This window comes from Antechinus flavipes, chromosome 4, assembly GCF_016432865.1.
Source record: "Antechinus flavipes isolate AdamAnt ecotype Samford, QLD, Australia chromosome 4, AdamAnt_v2, whole genome shotgun sequence".
Taxonomy (NCBI): domain Eukaryota; kingdom Metazoa; phylum Chordata; class Mammalia; order Dasyuromorphia; family Dasyuridae; genus Antechinus; species Antechinus flavipes.
This window is the reverse complement of record NC_067401.1, coordinates 358,538,782-358,550,440: the sequence shown is the minus strand read 5'-3', so window position 1 is coordinate 358,550,440 and position 11,659 is coordinate 358,538,782. Positions and strand designations below refer to the sequence as shown.

Below are 11,659 nucleotides of genomic sequence, written 5' to 3'. Positions count from 1 at the left end.
ATACAATTCACAGGTGAGCAGAACAAAAAAAGTTACAATTTACAACAGCCATTTAAGTTTCACATTGTTTCATAGATGTTACACAAAGCATGAAAGGTAATTTGTAGTAAGTAATTTGGACAGTTTTTTGTAGTAGAGTACTTCTTCATACAAGATATGTACCATTTAAAAGATCCTCTTGATAGGATTCAAATACACAAAAATATAAAGGTCTTAGCTACCTTGAGATACTGCTTTATAAATCTAGGATAGACCTAAACATCATCAGTGGTCTATTTTATTTTTGTTTTTTTCCCCCTTTTTAATTTCTCCTTGATATTCTTGCTTGGCTTCATTTTCAGTAAACAAAAGAAGAAAAGAACAAAAACAAAAAATCAATTCCAGATTTTAATATGTAATTACCATCAAGTGAAAAGTCTATAAGTAGTTATCACCTTTTATACTATAAATCCAACAAATTATTACTTTAAAATATTTGGGCCAATGTGAGAGTACCAGTTATCTTTATGTAAACTATGTATTATCTCCCCTCTTTATTACATTAATGTATTTGGTTTAGCATGCTGCTTTTATTAAGGTGACAAAAAAATAATCATAATTTAAATGAAATAAAGAAGTATAAAAATTTAACATAAATGTAGCTGCTTATATTCACCTGCATTTATCATTTCCAATTATTTTTTTTAACAATGCTCAAGTGCAATTTAAAAGACTTTAGTATTACAAATGTCAATGACCTATAATTAGCAGCATTATGCATGACAGTATAAATGAAACTGTCAGCATCTCCATTACTGACCCTGTTTTTATAGAGTTATAATAAAAACATGCACAGTATAAGCTTCTGTCTGAAACTGAGTATTCATGTGGTCTTAGGCCATCACTAATTTTGTTTTCCAATTTGGACTTAAACTTAGATATCAACTTACAGGTCTGAAGCAAAAAAAAAAAAAAAAGAAAGAAAGAAAAAAAAGCTGTTTAGTGGTTTCAGACTTGTTTGGGTTATCTTAGAAGGCAAATTTTCAAAAATGCAACTATAGTGAACATTTTTCTGCTTGTAAATCAAAGATTCTCTCATTGACAAGGACTCATCAACAGTAACTAGTGTTACTGTTGAATATATAGATGTGATACTGTCCATCTTAAGGAATTCAAAACTTCAACCACTTATTAGATGTCCATAAAATAAAATTAATAAGCAGAAAGAAGAGTAATTTAAGATAACCTTAATGGTCTAACGAACCTTCCAAAAGGAAGGAAATATAAAGTTAAAGCTGATTTACCAAACTTAACTTATCCTGATGTATTTCAGTACTAGATTTATCATATAACTCTTTAAGTAACCTCAGAATAATTTCACCAATAACAAAGTGTAATTGAGTGGATAAGCCTTAACTCCAGATGTCCTTGCTTTTGAGGGCTAAAACCATTATTTGAAAATATCATAGTGCCACACACACTCACTCATACACGATTTTGTGTGAAGGTACAGTTTTGTTGATTTCTTCTATTACACTCTTCATAACACTGGTAATTCCATGTGTCCATTGCCTGCAACGGACAAGTGCTGAGAAAATCCAACTTCCACAGTGAAAGGCATACTTTAACCAAATGAAGAATAGTAAATCCTCCACACGGGCTCAAATTGGAACCATTTCATTTAGTATATGCTGTGAAATGATCAGTTTTTTGTTTTTTTGTTTTTTATCTGCAGTCTTTTTGAAACACAAGGCACAAACAGGAAGCAGACATTCCAAAGTGTGATTGTCTGAAAGAAATGTAACTGTTCAGAGTCCTTAGTCCATTTTATTAGAATACCTCCTTCTTTCATGTCTATGCAACATCTTCTAGATAATCTGCAACATCACTAAGTTGAGAAACAGTAAGATCCTGTGTGAGGTCTTCAAGCTTTTTGTAAAAAGAAAGGAAAAACAAATAATCAGTTTTCTAAAATAACTATAATATAAAATTACTATAATGAATTAAAAATTATCATTTGTAAAATACTTATTTAACTAAGCATATCAAATCCATTACAAAACTTGTGTTTTTTACACTAAGAGGTAAATATTAGCTATTTGATAAATGAGAAAATTCAAGACTTCAAAGGTTTAGATCAGGTTTCATGATTCCTAAGTGGCAAAATTGAAATTAAAACACTGATCAGAATCTCAAGTGCAAGTGAAAAATTTAGGAAAACTTAGCTAACCATTATTTTACTAAGATCAAGAAAATGGTCCCCAAATATCATTGTTAATTGGTCCTATTTGATTCTATTGTAGACTTCACTCAGTAAAAAGCACATCTCTATGAACCTTTACCTATATTCTAAATTTAAATGAAATTCATTAAAATCAGGGAGAAGGGGAATGGATATTTTAAAACTTGCAAATGCTTTTTTAAAATCAAAGAATCTCAGAATTAAGGAACTTAAATTATCTAGTCAGTCAATAAAAATTAAGTATCCATTTTGGGAAATGATCTAATCCATATCCAAAGAAGAACCAAAAACTTACAACAAAGCAAAAATTGAACTTAAGAAATATCTTGAAACTCTTTTACTAATTATTAAAAACAGTCAAAAATCAAGTTAAACCCAGCATCATGGAATAGAGAAATACATATGTATAGCTGAAAGAGAATCCTCTATTTCTTCACATTTCCAAATCATGCTCTCTATATTCTGGCCAACTTCTTCTGGATCCATGATACTATGCCACTTCTTGGTCATTTTCAAACAAAGCCAACCTGGAATCTGATTCTTTCCTATCAAAACATAAGCGACCTTTCTATAATCCCCTATTCCTACTTTATAGCTTCCTTATACATATATGTTATCTTTCTCTACAGATATTACACTTTATAAATCAGTCACTATGACTCTATAAGTATTGATCCTGGGGTATCAAGATTAGTGGCCTCCATTTCTGTTTGAGTTTGATATTACTGGTCTACATTGTCAAAATGCTGAAAAGAGGGTGAAGAGGGAACTGGGAAAAGGCCAATAGAAGGGGAAACCCTCAGGCAGCACTAGATTGGGTACAGAAAATATGATATGTTAAATTTTCCTACTTGTTTATTAAATCAGATATTCTCAAAATGGTACTTGAATGATTGGAAATTCAAGTAACTTGAAGTAAAACTTCATTTCTTTGTTATTCCACAATAGACATTAACATAGAAATCAGGGATTTCAGTGACCACTTAATATAAACCATACCTGAAATTAATTTCCACTACAGCATATCTGCCAAATGGATATCTTGCTTCTACCTTTAGATCTGAGTTCAAATTTGGCCTCAGACACTTACTATGTGACAATGAGTGAGCCATTTATCCCTGTAAGCCTCTCTTTGCTCATATGTAAAATGATCTAGAGAAAAAAATGGCAAATCACTCTAATGATCTCTGCCAAGAATACCCAAAAGGAAATCCAAAAGAGCAAGCTCCAATTGAACACTACATATTTGCTCCATTATTCTGAAGTGCTTTGCACCCAGTAAATGCTTATTAAATGTTGTTTCTTGTAAGAACAATCACCTAACACCTTTCAATCATATACTATATTGAAAGGCATTATGTTTTACAAGGGGGAACACAGATAAAAAGGTGACAGGCCCTGTGCTTACATTCTAGGATCACATAATTAGAACTGAAAGAGAACTGCGAGACCAACCTGTGCATCCTCATTTCACATAAGAGGAAAACCAACACAGAAAAGTGAAACAATTTGCTCATATTTATGCCTTTTGCAAATGACAGAGTCAAAAGTCATTAGGTCATTTGATACCAAAGATACCTGGTTTTGTTGTTTTAGAATACATCTCGAGGCCATGGTTTGATGGCTTCACCAATCCTGACGCACAGACATGAATTCCCATTTTTATAACACTGCAAAACACCTCAATTTATATTTTCATGGAAACCACCAACAGGAAACCATCAACAGCATATCATTTAACTAATATTCACTTAATCATTAATTGCAAAACTCAATGAAAACAGGAGATAACTGAGTTTTCCTGCAGATCTATTCATTTAAACCATCTTGGGAACATCGCTCATTTTATTGAAGCAAAGAAATTAATAAAATGTTGATAGCTCCCAATTTGCCCCTTTTTAAATAATATAAACAGATGAATCTTAAGATTAAAATCCTCATTTCGCAAATAACTTGCTATTGGATACTGTCTTTCCTTGAATGTGCTTAACCATGATTTGATTTTTAAACAATGGACCTAAAGTTCATTGATGTGACTGCTCTTCAGAAAACCACTTCTAAGGTTTCCTGGAGAGCAGAGCCCCAGATTCCTGATGTTACTACCACATTTTGCAAAAAGGAAGCAGTTACTTCTGCAATAGCAGAACATATGAGGCATCTTCTTTTGGTTTTCAGATTTGCTTAAGTAGTTTTATTACCATTATATGGAAATACTACTGCTGTAAGAATTGGCATATTTAAATTTTGCCAGACTTCTTATAAACTAGGGATTCTTAACATGGCCTACATGAATTTAGTTTCAAAATATATTTTTGGATAACTGTCTTAAGTGGTTTCCTTTATGATCTAAAAATTTGACTATGCATTTAAAAAGATTATTCTAAGAAAGGATCTAAAAGGAATCATCAGACTGCAAAAAGGGTTCACAACACCAGAAAGATTGCATAATCCATAGAGATGCTGCAGATGCTATTTCTCATAATCCAATGAAATTTGCTTTGTTAAAATTTAGAGTGCATGTCAAACTATGTTAAGTTATTTTTTATTTCTCTTTCTATTCCTTTAAACAGAAAGTACTCCAAGGATACAAATTAACAAACTTACAATGTATATAAAGCTTCTCCAGTCTACAAATTCATTAAAAATATATTTCTTACAAAAGAAATCATTCAATAAAAACATGCATGTTTAAAAGCATACTTTATCATTGATATTGACGTCATCTAGTTCCACAGAAATGTCTTCTTCTATCTCTTCACCAATACTTATTTCACTTTTCTCTGAGCGGTGACTTATGGTACTATTTCCAGAAGGAAGAGAAAAAAAGATTGTAAGGATAATAAATCATTCATAATAATTATTCAATATAAAATTTCCACTTAAGAAATGTAACCATTTGGACCAAAAAAATCAGAGCAACATATACATTAACAATGTTTATTTAAAGATACTAAATATCCTTTGGGAAGCAAGGTAATATAATGAACAGAAGGTTGGTATGAAAGTATGGATGACCTGAATTCAAGTCTCACCTCTGATATATTAAAGATATGAGACACTGGATAAGACACAACTTCTCAGAGATGCACTATGCATCTCTCTAAAACTATAAATTGCAAGTTTACTGATCTACATCAGTAATAGGAGTTTCATCATCATGTAGTTCTCTATACCAAAGAAGCAGACCAAAAATCCATTATACTCAATTATTCATATATATATTGAAGATGGATTAAAAGCCCAAACTCCTGATATATTTTCTTAAATATGCACTTTCTCATAAGAAAAAATATACTTTTTCAGCTAATTAAGTTTCTATAACAGCTTGTCTAGATTTGTTTTCATTAAAACATTTGAATTACATATTTACATGGTAAACATGTAACTTTAAGAAATAAATTATCTAAATGTATAACAAATCCTGTTTTCAAGTTTGACATTGCAAAATAAGTACATGCTTACATGCTTCTTTGTCATGTCAACTGTGTTAAATATTACAATACTCACATTTATTGTGACAAAAACCTTTTGAAAAAACCCCCAAATTGACCATCCTCTTTAAGGAAGGTTTGAAAGAGATCTATTGTTATAATTGGAAAGGAATGGGGAAAAATATTTTTAAAGCACTATGTTTCAAAGGATTGTGCTACATCCTGGGAATACAAGAAGCAAAAAGAGGCAGTCTTTTTTTATCAGGGCAGAAACCAAGATAAAAAAAGTGCAGTTTGAAGGATAACTGGCATGGTACACAGGTCTATAGGATATTATGGTACAGCAGAGATTTCTATGCCTGGATTTTCATTCAGACAGCAAACTACTGAATTGAAGGGAGAAATAAATTATAAATCAAGAAGGAGAAATTTAGTTGAGTTCATTCATATGTCAGGGCTTCACAATAATCACAGTCTTGCTTTATTCTATTTTAATGAATTTCTATACTATCTTTTATAAACTTAATTTGTTGTAAATCTAACCTTCTATGCAGTCAAATATAAAGTTTTGGATTAGTTTCTATTCTCCTGGCAACTCTACTGGAGGGGAAATAAATAGAGCTTACTATAATTTTAAATTTTAAATAGAATTTGTCATTTTAAAAAATGCCTTCAGAAAATATTGACTTGTATATTTTCTTGAGTGTATTTGTCTACCAGATAAATTTCTTTCTTACCTATTAAAATCATCCATGTACTCTTCTTCATCTCCAGTTCCTGAATTTAAAAATATATGTATATATTTTTAATATGGTATACATATACACATATTTATTTATATTCACATGATATGGCTCTTTATCTAGAACTACATTATTCTAAAGTAAATGTTCCCTTTAAAATATTATTGGTTTTTTGAAGAATTATTTAATATAATAGTCATTCAATAATAAAAAGTTACACCATAAAAAGCAAGTTAATATTTCATATTAGAAAAAACTTTAATTTATTAATCTTAGAAGCACATCCAAAATAAATAATTTCCTTATGTACCTTAAACACATTCCATATCAGAGAACAATTATGTTACAAACACAATCAGACAATAAAGAAAATTCTAAGAAAGCTTCTAATAAAGACTAATTGAGGAGAATATGAATTCTTAAAAAGTTTTAATTAAAAAAGATTAGTGAAATTAGAGAAAGAAAGTTCTGTATTTGATTTCATGGTTTATTTAAAACTAAAATTCTTATTGCTTCAAAAGCCCAGAATCAAGACTCGCAGAGACCATATTCAATAATTGTTCAATAAAGCTTTAGCTGTCACATTTCATTCTGCAGCAGTTACTATAATCATAGTCAAATATAGGCCTTACTTTCTCCAAACTAAAAAAACCTAACCTTGCTACCAAGGCTTCAAACAATTACTATGTGGGGTATCATAAAGACAAAGCAAGGAAGCAATAATTACCACAGCCATAATACAAATAAATAAATGAGAGCTGCTAACTCTTTAATTGGATGGTGATGGCAATGGTAAGAAACAATATTATAATATTAGGGTTACCACTCTACAAAAAGCTTATTTGATAATATGTATTTGTAATGAAAAATAATAAAGTAATAATCTAACAAAATAAGAAACTATGGCTATTTATTGAGGGAACAGACATCAACCAGAGTTTCCTTAGCTCCACTTACCTTGGATCTGGGTTCTCAATCAGTAAATTAATATTTATTTCTAGACTGAAAATTACCCATTCATTGTCATGCTTATCTCTCAAAGTTTTCTAGGATTTCCATTGAGGAACAGATTTGGACCAGTGAAATAAGATGCTCTCTACTTCCAGAGAAAAAGATGACAAGTGGAAATATATTTATATATATATTTAGTGTAACATATATGTATGTATATTTATATAACATATATGCATGAATGTATGTGTGTGTGTGTATATATATATATATACACACACACACACACACACACGTATATATTTATATATACTTATGTATATGTCCGTGTTTAAATATAGCCTTTTAAGGGTTGAGGAGGAAGAAAAGGGAAAAAAGTAGGAAGCGCACAGCAAAAAACATAACATAACAGAACAGAACAACAACAACAACAAAAAAAAAAAGCCCCAAAACAAAAAGAATACTTAGAAGGCAGCAAAGAAAAGCTGGGTAGCTTCGAAAACAATGCATAGTGAAAAAATTAAATAGGTTTTCTTGAAATTTATTGTTTTATATTGAATCTTCTTATATTTTGCTATATACATGAAAATAGTTTTTTTTCTTTTGTTTTGTATTTATTCATTTTAATTTATTCTTGTTGAATAAAAATATTTTTTACCAAAAATAACCAAAACAAAAAAGGTAACCATACTAATGAAATAGATTCTTGAAGCACAGCATTTTCCTGCTAGATAGTATAAGTGCTCTGGACAAAGTAGCAATTTGATAAACACTAAATATTTTCTCCACTAAGATATCAAGAGAAAATAAATTCAAATTAAGCACAGAGCCTTTTAAAATAATCCTAAAGATTATTAATCTACCCTGAAAGGAAAGTTGTCAGTGTACAGTATACATTTAACCAGTGACAAACTGATGATTTTAAATTTTAATTCTATTTTAAAAGCTATCATATCAAAACAAATATATTAATTTAGTAACATAGAAATGGACAATTTAATTACCTAATCCAAGTGATCCAATTTTATCACTGACCATTTTCAGATCCCTCAATATTGAGCTTCCCCTTGTATCTGAGGAGGAAAAAAAAACAATTAGCAAACAATTTTTTAAAAATACTATTAATTACTAACATATGATCTTTAAAATTTCTCTCTTAAAAATGCATGGAGCTTGTTTATATGACACAGGCATAATGATATAAAAAAGACTGACTTAAAATCAATAGACTCTAATCAACAGTCTGATTATATTATGACATTTCTTATCAAGGGCTTAAATGGTATCAATGGAATGTTTTGTCCTCGTTATTCCAACTATATTACCATATCCCTCTTCTACAAAACACTGCGGCAACTTTTTATAGGACACAAAATTCACAAATTAAGATTCCAAAAAATCTACTTTAATCCATTTTCATCCCTTTATCCTTATTCTTTTCCTTAATCTAGTTTTCTTTTTCCATATTTGCTCACTAGTATGTACTTTCTTAATTAAAGTATTTATCTTTTGCCAGTGGCCTTCAATGACCCACTCTTAGTATACTTCCTACCTAAACCACTACTTCCAAACCAGTAAACTATGATAACGAGGATGGAAAAATAGGAGGCTGGCATGTGTTTAGGTGTGGTTCAGTGTGTATGTGTGTGGGACCATCAGTAAATGGCTTGATGACTGAGCATGCCTTAGAACCATAATAGTGTGCATACTAGGTCACAGTGTAATAAACTGGAAGTGAGGAAACACTTCCTCTAATCTAATCTAAGCTTCAAGTTGAATGATATATTTGATTTTCCTCACTCTTGAGAAAATATGGTGTAGTGGAAATAAAGCTAATCCAATACTTAGGAAGACCAGGATTCAAGTTCCCCCTCTGACACCAACTAATTATGTAACCTGGGTAAGTCACCAAATTCCTCAGTACTCTAGGCCAGCAGTGGCAAACTCAAAGGGAAACAGATTCCTGAGGTATCTGTAGTAATTTAGAAAAATACAAATGAACATTACTGATGTTACACTGTATTTCTATTTTTTTCTGTTAAACATTTCCCAATTACATTTTAATCTAGCTCTGTGCACTAAGGAATTTTGCCAGCCAGAGCTGAGTTTGACATTTCCAAGCAACTCTCTAAGACTTAAAAGTTGCAGAGAAAGTACCAAATGACATTGACAGAAGGATGTTTCCTCATCCAAAAGGTCCCCAAACCATTAAAATAAAAGTTTATTCTCTAATTCTATTCTTTGTTATATATAGAGAATAAATCTTAACACATGCAGGTCTTTTTTTAAAATAACTATCACTTGTACATGAATAACATATTACAATCATCTATCTTCAAATCTAAGCTCCTGGAAGACCCACATAGTAGCTATGTATCTATGAATATAACAATTTTTGTCTGCGTCGAAGTCCTCATCTATAAAATAAGGAATAAAATAGCTTCTCCCAGGGTGGCTGTGAAGGATAAATGAGGTAATATTTGTAAAATGTTTTGCAAACCTTAAATTTGCATGCCTTACACCATATAAATGCTAACTATTCATAATCTTCCTACAGAGATTATGAATTAAATAAGCTTCAGAAACTCTGAAACATTGAAAATCTAAACCTAAAAGGGCTCAATCACAATAGAAAAAAATATATTTAAAAACAATCAGAGTAGCTCCAAATAATAACAACAATCTATAGCATTTTTAATTTACAAAAAACCTTATCATTATTATCTTGTTTGATCTTACAAGAACCCAGGGGTGCAAGCAATGACAATGTTTTCATCCTGGCATTACAAATAAGGAAACTGATATTCACAGTTTAGTTTACTTGCTCATGGATACAATGCCAAAAGCAGCACACAAACCCAGCTTTTGACTCTAAATCTAGCACTCTTTCCATTGTCAAATCAAACTAAAGTCACATTATAACAGTGGGAGTACTTACTTTCAGATTCTTTTAACAAACGTGTTCCAGTCAGGGAGCTATGTCCACTTTTTAATGGTGGTGCATCAGAAAGTGATGCAAGGCTGCCTACTTGCTTGCTTGATTCACTTTTCCTAATGAGAAAACAAAATATATATATATATATATATAAGCTTATAATATATTCTTTCTTTTACCATTTGTAATCTAAGCTACTCAAATCATGTTTATATAGAGAAAATACAGAAACTTTACTATGCAAATCACAGATTCAAAAGCTTTTTTTCTACAAGGAAAAAAAGAAACAATCACAAATTCACACACCAAGATATTTAATAAGAAATTACCTCCTCACCTCTTTTTAGAGTTTTGTTTGACATCTGTTATATCAAACAAATCTTCTAAGTCATCTTCAGTGTCACTGTTTTTATCAGAAGCCCTTTTTCACCCCATATTAAGAAATGGCAGCCAGGAGAAAAAGATTTACACATGAATAAGTGTAGCTACTGGCAAAGAGCTAACAGAACAAAGTGAATAATACTGTCTGAAAAACTAAAAAGCAAAAGATACTGAAGAATTAATTAAACATGGTAAAAATGGTATATTGTTCTTTCATTCATTAAGAGTTTTGTATTCTTAGAACTGTTTTGCTTCTCAGTGTCACTATCTTAACTAAAAAACGACATACCTTTTCTTATAGTCTTGTACTAGATAAAAAGATTAGTGAAAAACATGCGACTTGTCCTCTGGCTGCATTATAATCTTTACACTTACCTAAAAGCCAAATATTAAGTAAAAAAGGAAAACATTTCTTTACACTGATAAAATGCTCAAGCAGTTGACATCATGCTCCAAATTATAGACATAGAAAATAATTCAAGATACACATACACACTTTAATCCATTATTCCTTATATGTTATATCTATTAAGAAGTAAATGGAATTTAAGAGTTCAGTTCTTTTTCCAACTTCAATTTTACTAATGAAGTCCTAAAAAACCAATTCTTTCAAAACAAAAATGTGCCATACTAATACAACCTATGAAAAGTATTACATAAAAAAAAGAAAACTTGACAAAAATGAATGCGAAAACTATCTATATATGTAATTAGAAAACATAAAATACTATTGGGGGAAGGAGTAAGCTATCTGAAAAAAAAAAAAGGCACATGAAATAATGGAGGGCCCTTATTTCTCATGGCCAATAAAGAATACCCATTTTATTGCTTACTATTAACATCAGAAAGGTGACACTTTCATTCAAACAAAATTTTTGATAATACTTATGTGAAAAACGGGAAAGGATAGCATCCCCTTTATCCATTTTCTTCAGTTAGGAACTAACAGGGTGATGACAGTATGCTACACATTCCTCTGAATAATCTCAAAGTGTGA

At 30.6% G+C, this 11,659-nt stretch overlaps 1 protein-coding gene across 2 annotated transcripts in view; it reads right to left on the bottom strand.

Moving 5' to 3' along the window:
• Positions 1-1,640: 1,640 nt before the first annotated feature.
• The window catches only part of CEP43 (centrosomal protein 43), a 59,300-nt gene continuing 49,281 nt past the window's right edge, over positions 1,641-11,659 (bottom strand). For both annotated transcript variants that reach the window (XM_051998097.1, XM_051998098.1), the window contains 5 exons: positions 10,285-10,397; positions 8,351-8,419; positions 6,390-6,429; positions 4,922-5,021; positions 1,641-1,908 (listed from right to left, as the gene is read on the bottom strand). In XM_051998097.1, the coding sequence (XP_051854057.1) occupies positions 1,834-1,908; positions 4,922-5,021; positions 6,390-6,429; positions 8,351-8,419; positions 10,285-10,397 (397 nt within the window). In that variant the 3' untranslated portion in view covers positions 1,641-1,833. The remainder of the gene's footprint in view (positions 1,909-4,921; positions 5,022-6,389; positions 6,430-8,350; positions 8,420-10,284; positions 10,398-11,659) is intronic.